The 26237-nt window shown below is 50.9% G+C and overlaps 1 protein-coding gene and 1 long non-coding RNA gene across 3 annotated transcripts in view; one reads left to right on the top strand and one right to left on the bottom strand.

Moving 5' to 3' along the window:
• The window catches only part of LOC133357656 (uncharacterized), a 28520-nt gene extending 22327 nt beyond the window's left edge, over positions 1–6193 (top strand). For both annotated transcript variants that reach the window (XM_061575736.1, XM_061575735.1), the window contains exons 7-9: positions 2143–2307; positions 2897–2986; positions 3914–6193. In XM_061575736.1, the coding sequence (XP_061431720.1) occupies positions 2143–2307; positions 2897–2986; positions 3914–4069 (411 nt within the window). In that variant the 3' untranslated portion in view covers positions 4070–6193. The remainder of the gene's footprint in view (positions 1–2142; positions 2308–2896; positions 2987–3913) is intronic.
• Positions 6194–8812: 2619 nt separating this feature from the next.
• LOC133357649 (uncharacterized) lies at positions 8813–26176 on the bottom strand. Its single transcript, XR_009756987.1, has 4 exons — positions 25883–26176; positions 21462–21592; positions 9556–9700; positions 8813–8920 (listed from the first exon to the last, which is right to left on the bottom strand). It is a non-coding gene; the product is annotated as an uncharacterized LOC133357649 (long non-coding RNA).
• Positions 26177–26237: the final 61 nt, after the last annotated feature.

Genomic DNA, 26237 nt, shown 5'->3' with positions numbered 1-26237 from the left:
ACCACTGTCCGGAAAGGTGAAGTGGCGGCATGATTCCGAGGTGTTAACTACCTTGCCTGGTATGAATGAGGTCGTGGGTTCGACCCGACCCTGACATCTTGGTCGCATGGATTTTTCTCTGGGTCCTCTGGTTTTTCCTTTCACATTGAACAACATGCACTTAGTATTTAGCTGCTACACATTATAAGCCGCTTCGTTGAGCTATCATTTGTGGCCAGGTCGCTTCTGAAAAATAGATATGTCGCTAACTGGGCCTTACCTGGTAAAATAAATGTAATAGCCCGGTCTACCAGCAGGGCAGGTGAAGTGTGCCACTGGAGCACGTCGCGCCGGTTGCTGGCAGTGAAGGGCATTTAAGGATACAGTGGCCGGTCTGCCAGTAGGTCACGTGATAGGCACGGATGTAGGGTAAAGGTGACATAGGGAATGTGGGGCAGAGCCAGAGCCTTCTGGTGGGTTCCAGAAGGGGGCGTGGCCGAGAGCGGAGCCAGGCCACGCTGGGGAGGATAAAAGGGAGGCCCCGATTGTGGTTCGAGGCTGCTGCAGTTTGGGAATGGAACCCGTCGTCTTCACAAGTCTTCACCTCCTCGTCGGTGTTGGGTCAGGCAGCGTGCCGGCTTTTCTGACCCGTATATAGTTATTCTCTATACTGTGGGAAGTGTAAAATTAACGTGTATACCTCCTATTATTAATGTCTCTGAATTGACACACTACAGAAGGAAAAACAGCCTAGATTGAATGCTAGGTTTAATTCTTAAATCTTCATCCATCTAAGTAAAGTAAGTCCTCGTTTAACGGGAATAGATGTGTTTCTGAAAAGTTCTGTATTAAGCAAACTTATCAAACACAAACAATTACCCCATAAGTAATGTAACGATAGTTTGACAAGATACGATGTATGCACATGCAGTAAGATAACTGAGGGTACGCCGCCACGTTACTGTATCATTCCGCAAACTGTAACGTACCGCTCAGCCGCGCAGCCGCGCAGATCAAGAAAGTAGTTTGTCGTCAAGCGCTCAGAAACCACGTTGTAACGAGGGGCATTGTATGAAAAGGGTTCTGTTCTCGAAGAACCGTGTTGTCGCGAAAACACATTATGGTGTGAACGCCACGTGTGACGATGTGAACGCCACGCGTTGCGGTGTGAACGCCACGCGTTGCGGCGTGAACATCACCATACCTGTCAACCAATATGGTTTACCCCTATTCTTGTACAGGGAACTTGAGTATTGAGGCCCATACGGCATACAGCCATTTCAATACGGGCAAAAAAAATGTGTTTTTGTTTCTCCCTTGTGATGGGACTTTGTAGGATGAACATTGCGATTTATGAAGGTACAGGGTGACCAATAAGGTCTGAATTGGTCTGTAATAAAGTAGGCACTGATAAGGGGTTGACAGGTATGCACCACGCGTTACACCGTCAACACCACGCGTGAAGCGAGGACTTGCCATACTGGACACTGAAACAGTGGTGTCGTGGGTACGATCTCCCATCGCAGCAGTACAAATGCGTGCACCACAGTTGATTGTCAGGTCACGTGGTGAGGTAAATTGTGGGTTTTACATCCAAGGCATCTGGCGAGAGTGGAAGATGATATTAAGTAGCCTATGGAGGGAGTGCTCAAGAGCTGCCTCAAGTGAAGACTTTTCCACCAGCAGTGGCACGAGTAGGACATTGCACCGCTGCACCGCTGCACCGTCATCTCTACCCTTAACTTACGTAGAGTCTTAGAGGTAAATATAGATATCCAAAGATTCACAAAGAGACTCGTAGACTTACTTGGACAACTATAAAATGCATGGAACACAGTGACTTGCATGCCCAGACATTCACATCGAGACAGAATCAAGTAGAGACACACATAATTACACATCAATCAGCATTGTGTGTGGTGGGGGAAAGTGGGTACCCCCAACTCTTCCAAGACATCTGACCAGCATGGAAAAGTAGACCAAAAATTCCATCTCGAGCTCTCTCTAGCAGAGGCCCTTCCATCAGCAAGGGCGTAAGAAAATGCTTCAGGGCTGCACCTTTTGGCTACAACTTACACCGATCCGAGTCAGTTACCAGACCGAACCTCACTTCGTCTGTGAGGTTTGACGATGGCGGCCGGGAGGGTCGTGTGTCACTGGCAGGTGGAGTTTGCGTCATGGTCCTACAAGGAGCAGCGGTGGCGTGTGGTGCTGAGCACGGGCAAAGAGACTTGGAGTGGAGACCGCATCTGGCTCGCAACGGGATGCAAGCTCGATGTCGCGCAAGATCCGCTCCTCGCTAACGTGCTTCGCCACTTCCCTGTGCCGGTGAATGGCCGATACCGACCCCGCTTGTCATGGAAGTTAGCAGCATCCTCGTAGTGAATGGGGCTTCAATTGCAGACCAGAGTCCGACCATGCTGCAGTCGATTGTATTCGTGCGCACGATGGCAGCAGTGTGTTTAGAAGCTAAATGCAGATGTCTGCTGGCCACCACGAGAGCTTTGCTGTTCCTCCCCCATTGAATGAGCACAAACTGCAGTGGTTTACCATATGGTCCACAGTTTGGGTTGCATGCCACAATCGCACTACTGTGGCTTGTCTTTAATTTTCTATTCATGAAGGAGATGTGTGCATCCACCTGTTGATATTCTCATGCGGTTGGTGGTTCCACCAGGGTCTTCGAGAAGAAATGTCAAACTGAGGAGGTGCGATATTTGGGTCTCGAATTAAGTGTTTATTTTGGACATCCGCATTGTTCCAAAGTGTTTCGCCACTTCGGGCTGCCGATCCAGCACTGCGTCTACTTGTCTGTACACTCCTCTGAACATATAGCATCCATCATCAGCATTATGCTGCAGCTTTGTTACAGTCCCATTGTGTTCATGATCGCGGTGGTGCACTCGGCTGTGTGTAGCTCGTGGAAGGCTGGCCAGCCATCGACGACGACCTGCGCTGGGCGACGGGCTGCGAGCTCTACCTCATGGGGCAGTACGCGGCACTCAAAGTGAGACCCTGGCACGCGACAATACAACAACAACCGCTGTTTGCCACTAAGTTACGGCAACGTTACCGCGGCACTTGTGCCAGGATAGGCGCACCTCGAGTGTCCAATTAGGACTCGCGCAAAGCGGTGCAGCCACCTCTTTGTTACAGAACGATCCACGGAATTAGATACCACGTAACTACATCTGCGTTCCCCTTATGAGCTGTTATCTACAATGTTTTGCATGCCTTGCTATATACGAATATTTGTATTGTGACGGACAAAACCAATTTTTAATTCGCCAGAGCTGGGAGTTTTGGCAAAATAAGCATCTGCTGGACTGAGACCGTCAACTCGCTACTCTTGAGAAACTGTTGCAATCACGGGCGGCTAAAGCTCACGTTCAAACCCAAAGGGTCTCAGTGGTGCCGACTCATTACTGCGACCCTTGAGCCTTTTGGCCACCGATAATGAGAATGCGACCTCCTTTATGCCAGGGCATCTCAATAGCACTTCACATCTCATTTCAACACAATTGAAAGGGCACCCCCAGTGGCAGCAGATGTCCCTACGTTTCACAAGGTGCCTCAGCACCTGGTCTGCAATCGAGTATTAGTCTGTCAGGAAGGGGGTGATGATTGCTCTTTATGGCCTGCAACTGCTTTGTCCACAACTGAGTGATTAGTTGCAGAGCAAGGAGTTCACGCGCGCAGCACGTGAACTGCATTGCTACAAATCGGTGAGATGATCGACGCTTGAGAGTCGAGTCTGGCTCTTCCTTTGAGCAATCGATTGTGGAGACGTCCACACATAAGTGATTCTGTTCCAGGTAACCAATTTATGCAACTGGATGGCTCAGGTGTGGACCTCCATTAAGGGCCGTAAAATCATTCATGGTTATTTAGCAGATGAGAATGCTGTTAACGTTGTATACCGTGCCGGCGGTAGGTGGGTCCGCATGCCGTGAACCTCGCTGGCGGGCAGGCAGCCAGCGCACGCATCGCCAAAGCCATCCTCCAGCAGCACCGCGAGGAGCAGCAGGAGGACTCGAGCAGCCGAGCCCAGGAGTTCATAGACCACATGCATGGCCTCATGTGGTGCTAGAGATCCCCTCTGCTTCGCCGACATTTGTGTGTGTGCTAGACCTGTATGTGTGTGTGTGCGCTAAACGTGTGTGTGCGCGCTAAACGTGTGTGTGCGCGCTAAACGTGTGTGTGCGCTAAACCTGTGTGTGTGTGTGCTAAACCTGTGTGTGTGTATGTGTGCTAAACCTGTGTGTGTGTGTGCTAAACCTGTGTGTGTGTGCTAAACCTGTGTGTTCGTGCTAAATCTGCGTGTGTGTGTGCGCTAAACCTGTGTGTGCGCTAAACCTGTGTGTGTGTGTGCGCGCTAAACCTGGTTGATGCTACTGTCCGCTCCGATCGATGGCAAGAAATGAAGTTTTAGGTACCACTGTGCCTAAGCCTAACCTCGACCCATTAGCCTAACCCAAGACCCTATCCGTAAACCCTGAGCCCTGTTATTACTACGCTTGTTTTCCCAAGACAACGACATGTCGTTGCTTGCAGAGGGGCCACAAGCGAGGTGACGTTTTCACGGCCGATGAGGAATTTGTGGTCATCATTGCTGGGCAATTCTCACGATCCGCAGTCCTGATTTCGGTAGCATCACGGCAATCCGCCGGGGACTTCTACAGGTTGCAGCCTCTCAACATGAGTGAGGTGTGACTCCCTGCCCACCGTAGGAGCACCCCGAGCTCTTGCCACATTCATGCAAAACGGGAGATGGATTTGAGTGACACTCATGGGCACAGGATGGAGTTCCCTGGGAAAGTATTCTTAGTTTTTTTCGGTAAAGTCACGTAGGTAAAAAAAATGTAAATTAATAAAAGTAAAATAAAATAAAAATCACGACGTTTCGGAGGCAACACAAGCTTCCGTCTTCAGGTGGAACCGTCACAGCACGATAGCGGTATCAAGTAAGAGAAATTCCAAGAAAACAGTCCTTGTATATATACTGGTTAAGGGTGGGAGGAGCCAAGGTAGGCCCCTGGATATTATTGTGAGGTTCGGTGCGGCTGAAGCACGCTGCTAGGAATGAGCCTTTGTTGTGTAGACTGGTTGAACTCGGAGGTTCCAAGAGTTGTTAAGGTGCGGCTGATGTAAAGGTGCGTGTAAATGGGACTGAGCCTTTTGTTATGTAGATGAAACAGAACTTTGCTACGTTGCTGGGATTAATTCTAGATTTGCCAAATATGTGTGGTAAAACTTAAAGTAGGAAAACCAATGTGTGAAAAAAGAATAAACTATACGGTAACTGAAGAATAGTGCCTGTCAAATAAGATGGTCCAAATATATGTAGTTAAATCTTTTTTGCATAGTTAATAACATCTTTCCAATGATTACTAAGTTTGTACCCATCATCACGGTTGAAATTATGTCTGTGTTTGTATATTTGGATGGCTTCGTGTACAAACCTTTGATGGTAGCCAGGAGGTTTGCAGAGCACCTTGGTCTCGGAAAAGACAATTTCATGAGAGCCCACAGCGTTGTAGCAATGATCGGCAACGGCGGAAGAATCAGTTTTGCCGTGTTTCAGATCTGACTTGGATCTTATGTTTGTTTAGAATTTTGGAGATCTTTTTGGCCATGCTTGCTATGTATGGCAACGTGATAGTTTTGATCGGAGTTTCATGTGGCTGTTTCTGTATGGTGGGAGAAACAGCTTGGCGGATGGTGCGGTCAGAGTATCCGTTCATCCTGAGGGCCCGATGTACATGTCTTAATTCTATTTTTTATTTTACTTTTATTAATTTATTTTTTTTACCTACGTGACTTTACCGAAAAAACCTAAGAATATGAATCCTTGCAGTCACGAAAGCTTCAAATCTAGAATTCCCTGGGAAAGCTAATGGTAGGATCGCACCGATGTGTCTGTAGAAGAACTTTTTCAATTGGTGCCTACTGCCAGCTGCGGCTCATGGATTAGAAACATTGGCACTGATAAAGGAAATGGAACAAAAGCTGAAAGATGCAAAGGGAAGCATGGACCGATGCGAGCTTAGCATTTCACGTGGAGACTTTAATAGGAGCGCATGGATCAGCGAACAGAGTTTCGTTCAATGCTTTCAATTCAATGTTTATTTTTTACACGGAAAATCCTATTTAGCCATATTCTTGATTCTTTCGGTAAAGTCACATTGATAGAAAATAAAATAAAAAATAAAAATAATAAAATAAAATTTTAAAAACCCACGACGTTTCGATCGGTCTTCATCAGGCGGAGAGAAAAGCCTCCAAATGCAACTGCTTATAAGGGTTTCCAAAGTGAGTGGGCGGGGGACGAGAGTTGGGGGGGAGGAGAGCTTAGACAGCGTAAACAGCATGGGCGGGGCAGCCAGTCAGACAATTGGGGGGAGGGAGGGGGGGATAGAGTAGACTGGGGGAGTTGGGAGGAGGACTGCGTACACAGCACCCTGCTAGCTTGCAAGGGAGATCCTTGGTGCATTTGCAAAGAACCAAAACATCAAAGTGATTCATATGGAGGAACAGGCAACATCGGAACACGTCGGAAATGCAGGCAGAAATAATGCAAAAAAAGCTAAAATTCCCAAGATTAATCAACCTCGCTGTCGGGCAGGGAGCCAGAATACTGCACCAAAAATGTGATGAACGGTCGGAGAGAGGAGTGCGAGGCGAAGTGAACCGGATGGAGCGAATAAAAGAACCGTCGCCATGGGAATGAGGAGAGTCACAGCACGCTGGGCGGGTGTGCAGATGCAGCAGCCGAACTCGATGCATTGTGAGCTCTGAGTGAATGGAATGGTGGAGTGATGAGAGGGAGCCAAGCCTCAACTGAGAGTCAGCCCAGTAATACAAGGTGGTGGCAGTAGCAGAAGCATCACCGACCCTAGTGGTAACACCTGGTGTTTTTAGTAAGAACTGCGAGACAAGTCGGAGACGTCATATCGACAATGGAATTGGTCAGGACGCATCGCTCGACGTGATGACGGCCGATGGAAAACACCGGTGACGGAAACGATTATTTATTTATTTGTTACGCTTGTTTACCAAGGAAAGCCTCACCGGAGGGCCCTGCTAGGTTTGGGGAAATGTTGCTGTTGTGAGTGATCTCACTTTTGTGATTTGTAAGTACGTGTTTAGCATTGGAATGATTGGCCAAGACTGGTTAGATCGTATTGTTCTTTTTGATTCACTATCGGAGGACACCAGAGAAGCTATAAATAAACCCAGGCAGAACGGGCAGAACATAAAAAAACTCCGCACAGACGGGAGCCCGAGGTCAGAATAGAATGCGTCCAAGAGTTTGACCGCCGTGGAGATGGAGTGATGAGATTGGTTTATGCGCAGGGGTCAAATGATGGCAGCACTGGACCATGAGGGGTGGGGAGGCCTCCATCCAGAAGTGGATAGGCTCTGGCTGATGACTAACCCAAGTAAATTACGTCCAATAGCATAACTATGCTGCAATACCGTTTGTATGGTAATATACATTTTTTGATAATTTACTACTGTCCCCAATTTTTTCCTAGTCATATTGGCATAATGACGGAAGTAGTGGAATACCCGGTGTTCGAGAATGGCTCATGGAAGTAGATATCATAGAGCTACCTCTGAAATTACTTCAAGTGACCTCTTATCTGCACTAGAGGGCAGCGCTTTCCCCACCTGCCCTGCTACATAAAGTAATTCTTGACTTAAAGCTTTTGTGACTGCAGGAATTCATATTGTTTGAGTCTTTCGGTAAAGTCATGTAGAACGAACAAAATAATGAAAATGAAAATAAAGTGAATACAAAATAAGACAAATATCACGACGTTTCGATCGCAACACAATCCTGATGACGATTGCTTGTGTTGCGATCGAAACGTCGTGATATTTTTATTATTTTTTTTATCTACGTGACTTTACCGAAAAAGCCAAAATATACAGAAAGTAATGTTCATCATATGACAGCAAAACTATTTTTGTTATTCTCAGAGCTGGAACTTAGACAAATGGAGTGCAAAACGAATGTTTTGGTAACTGGGCTTATATCAACTCACGACATATCCATCAAGTCCCATCATAAATATTGGTTTGTTTTGGGAAAACACAGCAGAGTGGCCTGAGAAAGTGTGAAAACTCATGTTTTCATTTGAAAAACATTTGTCAACTCTCCGTTAAACTGAAGAGTTTATACTTGTCAACGTTCTCGGGCAATGGCCCTTCACGGGAGAGGTGACCTCTCTGGCCTTTGCGTGCTATAGAGAAGGGGCAATGCACAGAATGCCTATTGTTTACTTTTTTATTTAAGGCCATAGTGTTATTGACACACGTTTTGATATTTGTGCTTGTGCATCACTGCAGCAGCAGCTGAATCACCAACTAATTTGTTTGGCTCGCTATATGGGCAGCTTAAAACCCAATTCGAACCCCAGTTCTCATCGTCACCAACTCAGTGCTCTGACCTCGGAACCACCCGGCCACCTCTTAAAAGTGGATTTAAATTCTTGAGATGTTTTTACATGAAATCAGTAATTATTTGATTTTGGTAAACTATTCAATCATTAAAATAATAATTAAATTTGCAAAATAACAACCTGATGGGTCTGACACCCACTTGGTCCAAGCATGAGGGTTTTTCGGCCTGCTGAGCCAGTTCAGCACGGCCCAGGAGGGGCCAGATTGGTTTTTGTTGTAGTATATATTATGTTGTGAAAAATAACAACAAAGCGCAGCCTGACCTTGTCCACGTCCGTCATGGAAAACACCTCCAGGGAATCCTTCATACGGAAGGCCTCCCGGGTGCTGCCGCCGCTGGCGCCATACGTCAAGGCCAGCAGCACCACCACGTAGCACAGGTAAACCACGGTGTCCAGCAGGAAGGAGGACACCCGTCTGCACTTCAAAATCCTGCGCCAGAGTTCTCCGGTGGCGGCCGGACTCCCGGTCTCTATGGCGACGTCGATGGAAAGCAACGCGGGAGGTGTGGCGTCATCGTCGAAGAGAGGTGTCAGGGAAATGCCGAGCGAAATGCAGACGGATTTTGTTTGTCAGCCTAACGGGGAACAAATTGTCTCATTCGGTACAGGACCCTCGTCCCATCTGCAACTAAAGGTTATTTGAAGCTGCTACTGCTGCGTTGGCAGTGGTGCACGAGCATAATTGGCAATAATGCAGCCCATTCCGTGTAGATGGCAACACTGTGTGGCCTTAAAATAGATACAATATTTATTATGCAACTTTTTGGGTAATGGCTCTTTTTGCGCTGTGAAGGGCTATTGCCTATTATATATTTTTTATATTTATTGTTTGCGTTAAGGTTTTGTCTGATCCAGTTCTGCATCGGATGATAAACGGGTTCTGTATCTGATGAAAATGATTCTAAATGGGAATTAAATTATCTGCTGGAGTAAACTCTTCAAGAACCATATTGAGATTCAATTCCACCAGTTCAATTCGACTCCTGAAGAAACTCCCTGCGCATGGAGCTAAACCTTGGAAGACACGGCGGAGAACTCAGTGGCTTTCACAAGGAGATGCGGCATGGAGGTTGTTGAGCAATTCACTGATTAAAACGCCGCTCACCAGACACGCTGGAGTCGTTACTCCACGAGTGATGTGCTTCGGTCTCTTCCGGGTGGCACTCTTCCAGAAATAGCTGCAGTTCCATTTCGCTGTAGCTCTCCATTCCCCTTGAAGTGATGAGGCCTTTGGTTGCAAAAATTTACACCTGAAAACACAAATCAATCAAGCGTCATTCTCTTCAACTTTGCTTTTACTTTACTCCAGTGGTGCCGATTGTGACTTTCGTGTAACAAGACCCACGGGATGTCCGTTCGAATCTTTTTATCCAATCCACCGCTGGACAAAAGTCCACCCCATGCCATGTGGCTCGCAGGGGCTAATTGAACAAACTTCACCCTGCTGGTTGCTGTGGCTTCGTGAACGAAGGTGGGGGTCACAGACGCGGGGCATATTCGTGTAGTGACATCGCTGGATGTCAACATGCTGGGTGCAGTGCCTGGCCCTAGAGGGGCACGGCGTGAGGTGTAGCGACATCGCGGACACCACAGTGGTGTGGGTGTAGTACCGGCCCTAGAGGGGCCCGGTGAGCGCTGAATGATAGCGCTAGATGGCACCGCTTGCATGCAGTGCCGACCCTACAAGACAGGGTGTGTGGGTGCTGGCTGAAGGATGAGGTTACTCGAGGCCATGGCACACTGGTTGACCCAGGAGGACACGTGACTAGTTAAGTCTACAAAGGGGCCCAAAGAGGGGGCTCGGGGTGGTCACGTGATTGGGAACCAAATCCTTCCCGAGGATTCTGGAAGGTGGAAGTGGCCAAGGGCGGAGCTGGCCACGCCACAAAGAATATAAGCCGGGTCCCGAGTGGGACCGGGGTTGTTGGTCATCCTGGACGAAACCTTCGTCTACGTTCTCTGTTCAACGAGTCTCCAACACGTGGACCCGGGCCGAAGCTGTTGGTCCCAGTCCATAATAGCAGTTACGTTGTAACTAGTGTAGTTAGCCTGGTGGTCACCACCATAGGTTGTTATGCTATTAAGGGGAAGGATACCCCGTGTGTTGGAACTGAATAAATGTGCCTCCAAGTCTACGTCTGCGACTCAGTTGAACCCATTACATACATGCTGTCACTGTCCAGGCTCGAAAAGTCCTACTTTGCGCCCTTAGACCGAGCGATATGGGCTGCATCCTGGGTGACTGGGCTGCAGATAGTGCGAAACGAACCTAGGGAGTAATCGTCAATGGTGCTCTATCCATGATGAAAACTCAACACATTCGTTGAGAACGCTGCCCTCAACAGGAGCATGATATATGAGGTGCTGTTTTGGGCAGTAAGCCTTGTACAAGGAAGAGAGATGGGGAGGCCAGAGAGTTGGAGTGAATCATCGTTGGAGCCTGCAATGAATAATATACATGGTGGGGCTCTGGCAGAATTTAAGTTTTAAGAATGTTTCTAAAATAATGGTTTCAAAGTGGCGAATGAACCGTTAGTAACGGTGGAAAGAGGCAGGACACATGATGAGAACAGTTGAGAGATGGACAGAGTTAACCACAGCGTGAATGCGGAGAAGGTGAAAGAAGCAGTGGAAGACGGTGGAGCAGATGACAGTGAGAGACAAAATCATGGGAGTTCGGAGGCCACGACTGTCCAGGAAGCAACCGGGGAAAGGAATGCAAGGGAATGGAGAAAGGCCTTTGTCTAGCAGTGAGAAGTTACACACTGACAACAAGTAACGTCCACAATAAACACGTAATTTGAGATCCAAACATCGCACCTCTTGGCTTTGACATCTATAAAAATACACTTGTGGAACCGTCAACCGCATCAGAACAACAAGAGGCCGATGCGTGCACATCTCCTTAATGAATGGAAAATGAAATTCGAGCCAAGCAGTGCGATTGTGGCCATACAACTCAAACTATGGACTATAGAGTAAAACCCAAAGAGACAGGAATACATAGAGACCCATTGAAATACGCGGAGACACAGAGACTCATAGCGACAGACTCTAGAGATTAAAAATAAACCTCAGATACGTACTCATACAGATATATGCCCAAAGAAATACATAGTGACCGAGTCCCGTAGAGATACATACAGACGAATAGAGTCAAAAGAGACCCAAAGAGATACATCGCGCCCATAGAAATTCATAGTGACCCATAGAGATAGATACATACAGTGAGGGAAAATAGTATTTGATCCCCTGCTGATTTTATACGTTTGCCCACTGACAAAGAAATTATCAGTCTATAATTTTAATGTTAGGTTTATTTGAGCAGTGAGAGACAGAATAACAACAACAAAATCCAGAAAAACGCATGTCAAAAATGTTATAAATTGATTTGCATTTTAATGAGGGAAATAAGTATTTGACCCCCTCTCAATCAGAAAGATTTCTGGCTCCCAGGTGTCTTTTATACAGGTAACTAGCTTTACTACCCGGCTTCGCCCGGGTCTTGGATCCACGACGCTAGGCCGCCTTTGTCTCCCCAGTGGCGATGTTCATACGCCACAGCAGTTACTCGTTTTGAGGCTGAGTCGACCTAGGGGAGGCCCAGGACCGGTTCAAATAATCGTCACCGGTGGTGGCCGTGAGCGGGAATGGAACTGGGGTCGCAGGGTTCGTAGCGTGGCGCGCTAACCACGACACTACAATGTGTTACGCTTCCGTTGTAGGATTTGTGTGAGGCGCGCCGATCTGCTGTAGGGTTTTAGTGAGGCGCGCCGATCCGTTGTAGGGTTTGTGTGAGGCGTGCCGATCTGTTATAGGGTTTTAGTGAGGCGCGCCGATCCGTTGTAGGGTTTTAGTGAGGCGCGCCGATCCCCCGCGATACAATAATACTGTCTAATCGCTATAATTTAATAATCGACCGACCCTATAATAGTAATTGCACACATTGTGGTAGGGGGGGAGTGAAGAGGACGTGAAACTTTGTGTTAATGCGTGCGCCTATTTTTAACGGGAATAAAAAATGGCGTCCACCCTGCGGCGAAAAGTTGCTACTCGTTGCCAGGGGCAACCGCCGTCCAATGAAAGCGGCAAAGGCGTCGCTACCCGTTGCCAGGGGCAACCGCCGTCCAATGAAAGTGCGTATGGTCCGGCGACACACACAAACACACACAGACAGACAGACAGATTCGCGATTTTATATATATATAGATGAGCTGAGATTAGGAGCACACTATTAAAGGGAGTGCTCCTAATCTCAGCTTGTTACCTGTGTAGTAAGTATTTAGGAGGCTTGACGACAGGGTCGGAGGCACACTTATTTATTACACCAACTTGTGCACAGTAACGGGTACACACAGTACTTAAGGGGGTATCGTCCCCGTCACTTGGCTACAGGGATACACAACACCTAACCCCGCTAACCTACGCCCAAGTCCTCCACTACAGAGCTAGGGGAGGCTACCTATCCCAGCCCTGGTCAAGCTGGGATCCCGGCACCCTGAGTCTCCAGACCGGCTCGTCAGTCTGGGCTCTCGGGGCCACGCCACCGGCTTGCCCTGGTCGGCCCTGATAAGGACAGCGAGCCAGGGGAGCTCTGGGGCCTATTCTAGCTGGTCTTCCGTCTTCGCTGGTTAAAGCTGATCTCGACCTCGAGCCCTCCGGCTCACCACCTTTTATAGGACTCGGCCCCCGGGAGGGGCCCGTGGGGGATGCAGGTGCGGACGTCGGTGTGAGCACCTCCCCTGTGTACGGCCCTAACCCCGCCCCTTGTGTTTGTTAGCCATCCGTGGCCATGCACAATTACACCTCTACCTCCGTGGCCATGCACAATTACATCTCTACATCACCCCCCCCTGTACAGCTCGCAGCCGTCCCCGGCTGCAAAAAAAATCCGAATAAAGGTGCATCCCTCCCGAAAAGCGTGTGTGTGCCTCGCGTAATTTTAACAAGAACAATGAGAACCATAACAAGAACAACAACAGGAAGAGAAAAAAATATATAACCCGACGCACCCCCCCGAATAAATACCCCATTCCGCAAAACCAACATATATACACGCACTCCGGACGCCTCCCCCCCACTGTCCGCAAGGGCCCCCCAACGGCCGACCTCACAATAGTCTGCGCATTTTGGCGCGCGTTCTCGCGGCGGGCCCGTCACAAGGGCCCGCCCCGGCACGCTCAGTGGCGGTTGTTGATGGTCCGGGTGCAAGAGAGTCTGGCGTCGCTGGCGAGTGACCCCCGACCCCTCCGGGAGGGGTTGGCGGGCGTGGACCCGTCACTCCTGTTGCACCTGGAGATGGAACAGTTGATGTCAGGTTAGGCGAGAGCAGCGACGTCGGGGAGTCGGCGGACCCCTCACACGTTTGGCCATGCGTGTGTGTGTGTGAACCACGGGGCGGCGCAATGAACGGTTTCAACCTTGAGGGGTGCACGTACCACCGACGCCTCCCCCATTTGACGCGAACACATTGCGGCCGCAAGACCTGTACGACCTCCACTGGCCCCCGCCACGGCCGTACCAACTTTGACGAGGTTTCCAGCGGCACCTGGGGACAGTGCAACCATGCCCTGTCCCCTGGTTTCCATTTGAACACATGTACCCGCCCCAGCCGAAGCCTCTCGTTCGCCTTCTGGCGGAGTTCAGAATTTTGCACGGCCGCTTCCCGCGCCTCAGATAATTTGCTGATGTTAAATTTAACGTGTTCGGACAAGGTAGACTTCACCTGAGGCGCCGAGAGCTTCAGCTGGGTCGTCACAGGGGGGTTAGCCTCGCGGCCATACATTAAAAAGAAAGGGGAAAATCCGGTGGCCGCGTGGGGAGCCATCCTGTAGGCTTGTAACACACCGGGAATGCGAAGGTCCCAATCTGTCTGGGATTCCGATACCTGCTGGGACAGCATGGACGTGATAGTCCGATGCAGCCGTTCCACCATCCCGTCAGTTTGCGGGTGATACGGGGAGGTCCGAATTTTCTCCGTACCCAAGAGGTCGCACACCTCGCGGAGGAGTTTCCCCGAAAAATTCTTACCCTGGTCAGTCAGCAGCCGTTCCGGAGCACCCTTGTCGAGGACATAGCCCTGGACAAAGGCCTCCGCGATGGCTGCAGCCGACTGGTTGGCCAGGGGCCAGGCCATAGGCCATCTCGTGAAGTATTCGACCCCCGTCAATAAATACCTATTTCCCCTGGGTGTAGCGGGAAATGGGCCGAGAATATCCAGAGCAACGAGCTCGTTAACCCTGGAAACCTTTATGGACTGCAGCGGAGGGTTGGACCCCCTCGCTGGTGGCTTCCGCTGCGCGCATTGCGTGCATGACCCCAAGAGATCCCCCACGTCCTTTGCCATGCCCGGCCAGAAGAAATCGAGCTGGAGCATGGCAAAGGTCTTGTGAACCCCCAAGTGCAGGAGCCGCTCATGCGCAGCCCATACCACCTTACCCCTCAATGCTGCAGGCACTACAAGCCGTTGGCGGCGGGATTTTCCATCCCAGTGCATTAAAAGCCCCTGGAACAACCCCCACGAGTCAACGTTCGCCACCCCCTGACCAACCCCCCCGGTGCGACGGCGCAGAGCGAGGAGGGAGGTGTCCTCCATTTGCAGGCGTCCCCACTCCGCAACCGACAACCCCAGCAACGAATCCCTCCCTTCTTGCTCGATAGGACCCGAAGCCGAAGGCGCATCGGCGGCGGCCACGAAGACCGAATCGGTGGCCACGTTCGGGGGCCTACAACGCCCCGAACCCAAGAGGCAGGCACACTCCGAAGTGGGTGGCAACCGCGACAGGGCGTCAGCGTTCGTGTGGCGGACGCCCTTACGATATGTGGTGACAAAGTCGTAGTCCTGGAGAATCTCCAACCATCGGGACAACTGCCCCGATGGTTGTTGAACCCGCAGGGCGTACTGTAGAGCGGCATGATCTGTACGGACGGTGAAACGCCGACCGTACAGATACGGGCGGTACTGCTGAACGAAATAAACAATTGCCAATAATTCCCGACGGGTAACGCAGTACCGTTGTTCCGCCGGAGACAGTACTCGACTACCGTAAGCCACCACATGCTCTACGCCCCCAATGAGCTGGGACAGCACGCCCCCAATGCCCGTGTTACTTGCGTCTGTATCGAGCAAGAAGGGTTGTGAGAAATCGGGGTAATTTAACGGTGGAGCCCCCACCAGGGCATTCCGGAGGGCGCGAAAAGCAGCCTCTTCCTCCGGCCCCCAATGAAACCTGACCCCCTTGGAAGCGAAGTCAGCCACAAACCGTCGGTAGTACGACGCGAAGCCAATGAAACTCCTGACCTCTCCCACCGAGGTGGGAGTTGGCCAGGAGCTGACGCATTCCGTTTTGGCGGGATCAGTGGATATCCCCGAGCGCCCCACAATGTGACCCAAATACCGCACCGATTCGCGGAGCAAATGGCACTTCTGCGGTTTAAATTTTAAATTGGCAGCCCGCATTTTGAGAAAAACAGCACGCAATCTCTGGAGGTGTTCATCGAATGATTTGCTAAAGACAATGACATCGTCCAAGTAAATCAAACACGAATCCCATTGCAAGCCTGCCAAGACCAGTTCCATTAACCGCTGAAAAGTTGCTGGCGCAGAATGTAAGCCCATCGGCAAGCGGTTAAATTGGAAGAGGCCTTGCGGTGTATGGAAAGCCGTCTTAGGTTTGGATTCGTCATCCAGAGGAAGCTGCCAGAATCCAGAAAGTAAATCGAGGGTGGAAAAGAGTCGCGCCCCCGCCAAGGCATCGAGCGACTCATCCATTCGAGGAAGCGGGTACGCATCTGCCACAGAAATTTTGTTCAATCGCCGAAAGTCGACACAAAACCGCAGTGAGCCGTCGTGTTTTTTCACCAAAACGATCGGCGCGCCCCACGGGCTGTTGGAAGGGGAAATATCGGCGGCTAGCATGTCATCAACAGCCGATTTGACATGATCCTTTTCGGCGGGACTCAACCGAAAGGGATTTTGGCGGATTGGCGCGCTGTCACCTGTGTCAATATGGTGTCGCAGCAATTTAGTACAACCAATATCAAATTTGTGTTGACTAAAAACGTCGGCAAATTCGTTCAAGAGAACTCGCAGCTGCGCACGCTGCGAGTCAGACAGGTCCACTGATCCCGCGCAAAGCGCATCCAGCCATCCATCATCACAGTCCGAATGCGGTCGCGACGGAGGATCGGTGCTTACCTGACCCACGAGTGGTTCCTCATAGGGTACCGGCGTTGCGTGTGCAAGCACGGTCCCTTGAGGAACCACGGCCGTTCGCGATCCAACATTAAGGACTGCAATGAAGGGGTCCCCATCCCCTTTCACCATGGTCTGAGCCGCTAGCAAATCGGGTCCATTGACCCTGGCCCGAGATGGTCCCAACAAGACCCCCCGATCCGCAACCCCTTCCGCAAACGGCCGACGCAACCTAAGAGGGACGAGCATCTGAGCCCCCGGGGGTACGCGCACAGTGTTTGTCACGAGCGCCTGCACGGTGGCAAATGCCCGACGCTCCGTGGTGGGGGAAGACAAAAATGTAACACGTTGGCCCGACGGGAGCTCGATGCACCCCTGGTCAATCAAGATACGAATGGGCATTTTGGCCAAGAAATCCGTCCCCAACAGGCACGAAACCGCGAGTGAGGAGGAAACCAAAACAGGCCCGGATAATTTAATGTCTCCAATGCAAATTTTGGCGCGGATTTGCCCAATAATGCCCAGCGAGCCCCCGTTAGCGGCATAGCATGGCACGTCAACGGGGAGCAAGGGACGACTTTGAACGGGAAGGATGTTATAAATCAAATCAGAGATAATGGTCGCCGATGCCCCTGTGTCAATTAAAATCCGCACCTCTACCCCATCAATATGACCGACCACGACCGACGATCCCGCCGACGCTGCAACGACACGATGGGCGAGCGCCGACCACTGACCCGGTTGGAGCGCTCGCCGCATTTCAGAACAATCCGACGCAACGGCCGTCGATTTTTGAACCCTGTCCATTTTAGCGCGCGAGTGTGTGTCGGATGTGTGCACGGGCCAAACGTGTGAGGTGCCACGACTCGCCGTATTTCTCTGCTGGAGCTTGGGTGGGGACGGCGCGGCGTCCTGACGAGGTGTCGCCCCGCGCTGACGGGGAGCCCGGCACCCTGACGCAACGTGGCCTTGAAGGCCACAGTTGTAGCACCGTGTGAGCGCCCCAGATGGCCTGGGCTGCTCCTGGCGGCTCGGTCCGGTCCGAGCCTGTGGTGCCGCCGATCTCCATTCCCCCCGCCGCTCCACCCCGCAGACCTCCTCCGGTGGGAGGGTGGTGGCCGCCATGGCATGGCTGGTCACCCCCTTGGCGGCCTTGCGACACAGGGACCGCAAGCCCCCGTGGATGTGGCGCGCGACCAGCAAGGACGACATCTCTGCGTCGTCTTGAGCCAAGACGGTGACGTCCAGCTCATCAGCGAGTAGTAGCAGCTTTTCAGCCACCATGGCGTCCACTCCCTCCTCGTCCATCCGCGGGAAAGCTGCCTTTGCCATGGCCAGGAGAGCCGTCCGGAAGGCCAGGGGCGATTCGTTGGCGCCCCGATGGCGATCGTGGAATAGCTGCCTGCAGTCCGAAGGCGGACCATAGACAGCTGACAGCAGCTGCAACGCCAAGTGCAGCGTGGCGCGCTTTTCCTTAGGCGCCGAGGTGAGAGTAGCCAGGGCGTCGTTGTCCAGCATCGCCGGCAGCGCGCGTAGTGCTTCGGCGTCCGTCCAGTTCGCCATCTCCTGATGAGCGATGAACCGTCTTCTGAAGCCGCCCCAGTCTCCGTCCGCGCCCACGAATTCTTTGAGAGGCGGCAGACGCTGCTGTAACGCGACGTCCGTGGCTGCGGATCGCGCTCCGTCGTTCCCAGCAGATGTTACAGTGTGGGCGGGCTGCGAGCATGGCATCGCCGGTCGCTCCGTTGTTGACGCGCTGGCCGGTGTTGATGATGTCACGGCTTGTGCTTGGCGCTCAGCAGTCACCTGACGCGGGCCGGCCCCGCCCTCTGCTCGCACTGTAGTGATGGCGGGAAATTTAACCGCGAGCCGCGTCGGGGTGGCGGGAAACGTCGCCGCGCGTCGGCTGCTGTCGTCGTCCCGCGCAGCCCCCCCGGCCCCCAGCCGCGTGATCTCCTCCAACGCGGCAGCCGCGGCGTAGAGCAGCTCCGCCAGGCGGGAGTGAGCCAGCCGGAGTCCCTCGGCCGACGCATCCCCCCCTTCCTGTCGTAGCAGCGCGGGTGTACTCGGCCCCGGCTGCTCCGATCCGACCCCGGCCATCTCCGGTGGTGATTCGGCCGTGGTGTCTTCTATCTCCGACTCCCTGGTACGTGTCGTCCCTCGTGTGTCCATCGTTGAACGTTTTACTTCTGACGCCAGATGTAGTAAGTATTTAGGAGGCTTGACGACAGGGTCGGAGGCAAACTTATTTATTACACCAACTTGTGCACAGTAACGGGTACACACAGTACTTAAGGGGGTATCGTCCCCGTCACTTGGCTACAGGGATACACAACACCTAACCCCGCTAACCTACGCCCAAGTCCTCCACTACGGAGCTAGGGGAGGCTACCTATCCCAGCCCTGGTCAAGCTGGGATCCTGGCACCCTGAGTCTCCAGACCGGCTCATCAGTCTGGGCTCTCGGGGCCATGCCACCGGCTTGCCCTGGTCGGCCCTGATAAGGACAGCGAGCCAGGGGAGCTCTGGGGCCTATTCTAGCTGGTCTTCCGTCTTCGCTGGTTAAAGCTGATCTCGACCTCGAGCCCTCCGGCTCACCACCTTTTATAGGACTCGGCCCCCGGGAGGGGCCCGTGGGGGATGCAGGTGCGGACGTCGGTGTGAGCACCTCCCCTGTGTATGGCCCTAACCCCGCTCCTTGTGTTTGTTAGCCATCCGTGGCCATGCACAATTACACCTCTACCTCCGTGGCCATGCACAATTACACCTCTACACCTGTATAAAAGACACCTGTTCACATAAGCAATCAATCAATCAGATTCCAAACTCTCCACCATGGCCAAGACCAAAGAGCTCTCCAAGGATGTCAGGGACAAGATTGTAGACCTACACAAGGCTGGAATGGGCTACAAGACCATCGCCAAGCAGCTTGGTGAGAAGGTGACAACAGTTGGTGCGATTATTCGCAAATGGGAGAAACACAAAAGAACTGTCAATCTCCCTTGCCTTGCGGCTCCATGCAAGATCTCACCTCGTGGAATTGCAATGATCATGAGAACTACACGGGAGGATCTTGTCAATGATCTCAAGGCAGCTGGGACCATAGTCCCCAAGAAAAAGGTTGGTAACACACTACGCCGTGAAGGACTGAAATACTGCAGCACCCGCAAGGTCCCCCTGCTCAAGAAAGCACATATACATGCCCGTCTGAAGTTTGCCAATGAACATCTGAATGATTCAGAGGACAACAGGGTGAAAGTGTTGTGGTCAGATGAGACCAAAATGGAGCTCTTTGGCATCAACTCAACTCGCCGTGTTTGGATGGGGAGGAGTGCTGCCTATGACTACAAGAACACCATCCCCACCGTCAAACATGGAGGTGGAAACATGCTTTGGGGGTGTTTTTCTGCTAAGGGGACAGGACAACTTCACCGCATCAAAGGGACGATGGACGGGGGCATGTACCGTCAAATCTTTGGTGAGAACCTCTTTCCCTCAGCCAGGGCATTGAAAATGGGTCGTGGATGGGTATTCCAGCATGACTGACCCAAAACACACGGCCAAGGCAACAAAGGAGTGGCTCAAGAAGAAGCACATTAAGGTCCTGGAGTGGCCTAGCCAGTCTCCAGACCTTAATCCCATAGAAAATCTGTGGAGGGAGCTGAAGGTTCGAGTTGCCAAACGTCAGCCTCGAAACCTTAATGACTTGGAGAAGATCTGCAAAGAGGAGTGGGACAAAATCCCTCCTGAGATGTGTGCAAACCTGGTGGCCAACTACAAGAAACGTCTGACCTCTGTGATTGCCAACAAGGGTTTTGCCACCAAGTACTAAGTCATGTTTTGCAGAGGGGTCAAATACTTATTTTCCTCATTAAAATGCAAATCAATTTATAACATTTTTGACATGCGTTTTTCTGGATTTTGTTGTTGTTATTCTGTCTCTCACTGTTCAAATAAACCTACCATTAAAATTATAGACTGATCATTTCTTTGTCAGTGGGCAAACGTACAAAATCAGCAGGGGATCAAATACTTTTTTCCCTCACTGTAGCGACCCACAGAGATACATAGCGACCCACATAGATACATAGCGACCCACAGAGATACATCGCGACCCATAGGATTATAATCATTGACACAGGCCCAGAGATACAAAAAGTCTCATAGATATACATGACAGACAAGCCACGGTCGTGCGATTGTGGCCATGCAACCCAAACGATGGACCATTTAGTAAACCCATGAAGACAGAGATATATCGAGGCTCGTTGAGATAAAAGAGATACATTAAAGACAAGCCACATGAGTGTGATTGTGGCTAAGCAACCCAAACAATGTACCACATGGTAAACCACTGTGGTCTACGCTTCTTCAATGGAGGATGAACAACAAAACCACAAACTCTCCTGAAGCCCTCTCTTCATAGCTAACATACATTTCCATATGCAAGAATAGAACAACAATAACTAACAGATATTTTTTTCATACAGATTAAATGTTGCGAAGCAATTGTAAATCGCTGTCTTAATTCTGAATGAGATAGTTATCGTTTTATTCCACACAGTCCTAAGAGTGAACACAGCAGGGCACGATCGCTTTGCTGCTCCGTAGTCGCACGTCGGAGATGATTTAATCGTTCGTTTATGGAACAGTTGTGCCCGCACCCTCCCTTCGATCCGTGTGGATGTGGTTCACAGTGGAGCATTGTTCGCACAGTGGGAGGCGGGCCCCCGGAGTTTTGACGGAATGGGTCTTCGATTAAGTACTTGCATTTGGCGGTAGAGTGAGAGGCAAACCCCTTCATAGGTGTACGCAAACCTTTATGGGCTGCACCAGACACAGGGAGACACTGATTGACGTCAGGAAGCACACAAGCCAGCGGTTGGCCCCCACTCCATGCTCTAGAGGACGGTGAAGAAGCTGCCCATCACAATGACGAGGAAGAGTTCCTGCCAGTGGGTGCGCACACACATATGCACAAACACATGCACGCGGTCATTAATGACTGCACAAAACCACGACAATCACTTAAATTAATTGAAATTCTAGCTCTTGGAATTTCAAAATATATAAAGGTGGGACTCTTACGTGATGAACGTTACTCTATGTGGTAGAGCGGGTGGGAGAGTTCTGCACTCTGCTGTGTGGACCAAAGGTCAAGTGAAGCAATTCTCAGAGGTTGCGCTGTGATATCCGCCTTGCTAGGCACGCTGAGGAGAGGCTTGCGGAACCCCAATGCGGTTTCAGAAAAGGGCGGTCCTGCACGGATGCCATATTTTCTGTCCGTCTGCTACAGCAGAGGTGTAGGGAATTCCCACAAGACCTACATCTCTGCTTTATTGACCTGGTCAAGGCCTATGATATCATCAGTAGGCCTGGGCTCTGGGTTGTTCTTCATGCTTTCGGAGTCCCTGACCCTCTGCTCACGATCATTAAGGACCTTCATGATAGTGAGCGGGCCCGGGTAAAACTACGTGGCCGAGAGTCGGAGCCTTTCCCTGTACACCTTGGGGTGCGACAGGGATGTCCTCTGGCTCCCACATTATTTAACATCTATTTCGACTGCGTAGTTCGTGAAGCCTTCAATAGCTGTACCGGGGGAATTTCCATTTGGTACAGATATAATGGGAGGCTGATCGACGCCCGGGTGCGATCAAGGGATGGCTCCCTATTGGTCAACCACGTTATGTATGCCGATGATTTGGTAATAGCTGCTCATTCAGAAGAGGAGTTGGAGACGTTGCTGCTGAGACTGGAGCGTGTCACTAAGAGATGGGGCCTTACCATCAGCCCCACCAAAAATATGCACCTGCCTGGGTATTTTGTACCATCGGACACTCCACCCCCACAACTCCCAATCGGTGATGGGGCAGTTGTGGAGAGAGTGGAGAGTTTCCCATACCTGGGCAGTGTGCTTATGACCGGCTCCAGTTTATCAACAGAGGTCTCACTCCGAATCAGTCGAGCGGCAATATCTTTTCATCGGTTGCGTAACGCTTTGTGGAAGCTACCTGGTCTGTCGCTCTGCACGAAGCTTCAGGTCTTCTCGGCCACGGTCATTCCCTCCCTTCTCTACGCTTGCGAAACGTGGACCCCCCCTAAAGGAGCATCTTCGCCGGTTGGAAACATTTAGGCTGGCCTGCCTACGATCCATCCTGGGTTTAACCAGGCTGGATTGTGTGAGGAGCTCACAAATCCTTGAAAGATCTGGGCAAAGTCCCATCAAATTTCGATTTAAAGCTTTTGTGACTGCAGGGATTCATCTTCTTGGTTCTTTCGGTAAAGTCACGTAGAAGGGAAGTAATAAAATAATAAAAATAAAACATAATAAAATTATTCTCACGACGTTTCGGCCACAACGCAAGCAGCCGTCCTCAGGTGAAAACCAGGTCCGTCGAGGCGACAGAGTCTGAATGAAACAGCACACGAGCTTGGAGCATATATATAAGCTGGGCGCCTTGACAAAGGAATTTGCATATCAAGAGGAAGTTAGCATATTTATGGGAAATGCAGGAATGTGATTAGTACTACATATGCATGTGCATTATGCAGGATTAATAGCATCAAAGGGAGCTGCAGTTGCTGCAGTTGCTGCTGCTGCTGCAGTTGCTGCTGCTGCTGCAGTTGCTGCTGCTGCTGCAGTTGCTGCTGCTGCTGCAGTTGCTGCTGCTGCAGTTGCTGCTGCTGCTGCAGTTTCTGCTGCTGCTGCAGTTTCTGCTGCTGCTGCAGTTGCTGCTGCTGCAGTTGCTGCTGCTGCAGTTGCTGCCTTATCCATTTTAATATAACACTATGTATTATTCTACCCACCCTAATGTGTATCACACTGCTATATATTTACTATACAATTACGACACCATACATTACTCTGCACACTGCACCATGCCAGTGAGTGGAACGCGGTCTGAAAGTCACCGGAAACGTGAACACAATCAGTTAAGATCCGAAATGGTTTATTACGTCCTTCCAATGATTGCTAAGCCAGAATCCATCTTCTCGGTTGAAATTGTCTCTGTGTTTGTATATGTGAATCGCCTCATGAACGAATCTCTCATGATAGCCAGATGGCTTGCAGAGAACCTCTGTCTTGGAGAAGTCAATGTCATGTGAGCCCACTGAATTGTAACAGTGATCTGCCACGGCTGAGGTGTTTGTCCTACCGTGTTTCAGGTCTGCTTTATGTTCACGGATGCGGTCCGAGACATGTCGTTTGGTTTCTCCAATGTAACTGCTACCACAGAGGCAACTTAGTTTGTAGACGCCAGGGTACTGTATGTCTGGAACCACATCTTTTACAGACGGGACCAGATCACGGATTTTATGTACTGTGTTGAATCGGACCTGGATCTTGTGTTTAATCAGGATTTTCGAGATCTTTTTTGTGACCCCAGCAATGTAGGGTAAGGTGATGGTCTTGAAAGGCTCCTCAACAGGATCCTGCTTGATGGTTGGAGTGATGGCCTTGCGGATTGTGTAGTCGGAGTAACCATTAGCCTTAAGAGCTTGGCGTACGTGTTTGAGTTCACTGCCAATGTGTTCCTGGTCGGAAATGCATTGGGCTCTATGGTATAGAGTCTTGATAGCAGTTACATTGGAGAAACCAAACGATATGTCTCGGACCGCATAAAAAAGCAGACCTGAAACACGGTAGGACAAACACCTCAGCCGTGGCCGATCACTGTTACAATTCAGTGGGCTCACATGACATTGACTTCTCCAAGACAGAGGTTCTCTGCAAGCCATCTGGCTATCATGAGAGATTCGTTCATGAGGCGATCCACATATACAAACACAGAGACAATTTCAACCGAGAAGATGGATTCTGGCTTAGCAATCATTGGAAGGACGTAATAAACCATTTCGGATCTTAACTGATTGTGTTCACGTTTCCGGTGACTTTCAGACCGCGTTCCACTCACTGGCATGGTGCAGTGTGCAGAGTAATGTATGGTGTCGTAATTGTATAGTAAATATATAGCAGTGTGATACACATTAGGGTGGGTAGAATAATACATCTATACTAGCTGTACTACCCGGCTTCGCCCGGGACTTGTATCCACCACGGCCGGCCGCCTTTGTCTCCCCAGTGGCGATGTTAATACGCCACACCAGTTACTCGTTTGAGGCTGAGTCGACCTATGTGAGGTTCAAATAATCTTGATCGGTGGTGGCCATGAGCGGGAATCTAACTCGGTTCGCCGGGTTGGTAGCGCAGCGTAGCGTTAACCACTACACCCACCGCTCCTCACACACACAGACGCACACACACACAGACACACGCAGAAACACACAGACAGACACAGACAGACACAAAGACAGCACGCTAACCACTACACTACCGCTCCCCACACACCACACACGCAGACACACACACAGAACACACACACAGACAGACACACACACACAGACACACAGACAGCACGCTAACCACTACACTACCGCTCCCCACACACCACACACGCACACACACAGACACACACACAGACACACACACACAGACACACACACACAGACACACACACAGACACACACACACAGACACACACACACACAGACACACACAGGCAGCACGCTAAGCACTACACTACCGTTCCTCCTACACACCACGCACGCACACACACAGACACACACACACAGACACACACACACAGACACACACACACAGACACACACACACAGACACACACACACAGACACACACACACAGACACACACACACACATAGACACAGGCAGTACGCTAAGCACTACACTACCGTTCCCCCTACACAACACACGCGCGCGCGTCCATAGGTACACATACACGCGCTTGCTGCAGACACACACATACACACACATACATAACCGCACATACACACAAACACATACACACACATGCATACACACAAACATACACATACATACAAACACACACATACATACACACAAACACATACACAATACACACACACATACATACAGACACACACATACATACACACAAACACATACAGACACATACATACACACATACATACAGACACACAGACATACACATAAACACATACACACATAGTCATGACCCGGCTTTGCCCGGGACTTGTATCCACCACGCCCGGCCGCCTTTGTCTCCCCAGTGGCGATGTTAATACGCCACACCAGTTACTCGTTTTGAGGCTGAGTCCCTCCCTCGCCACTCTGCCTCCCTCGCCACTCTGCCTCCCTCGCCACTCTGTAGAGGACGTGAAATTTGTATGAATTTACCTCAGAGTGGCGTGTTGGGTGTCGAGGCCTAGCACCGTGCAGAGCCTCCCGCCTTGCCTGATTTTCGCACCCGGCGAACGCTGGGTACGGGTGCCGGTCCCCCCCCCCCCCCCCGCGCTATTAAAAATGGCGTCCACCCCGCGGAGAAAAGTTGCTACTCGTTGCCAGGGGCAACCGCCGTCCAATGAAAGCGGCGAAGGCGTGGCTAGCCGTTGCCAGGGGCAACCGCCGTCCAATGAAAGTGCAGTCCACACACACACACACACAGACACACAGACATGAACGATTTTATATATATAGACTAGCTGTACTACCCGGCTTCGCCCGGGACTTGTATCCACCACGGCCGGCCGCC

This window comes from Lethenteron reissneri, chromosome 59, assembly GCF_015708825.2.
Source record: "Lethenteron reissneri isolate LAM-NWPU_2019-01 chromosome 59, ASM1570882v1, whole genome shotgun sequence".
Taxonomy (NCBI): domain Eukaryota; kingdom Metazoa; phylum Chordata; class Hyperoartia; order Petromyzontiformes; family Petromyzontidae; genus Lethenteron; species Lethenteron reissneri.
The sequence above is the reverse complement of the archived record's forward strand: the minus strand, read 5'-3'. Positions and strand labels throughout refer to the sequence as shown.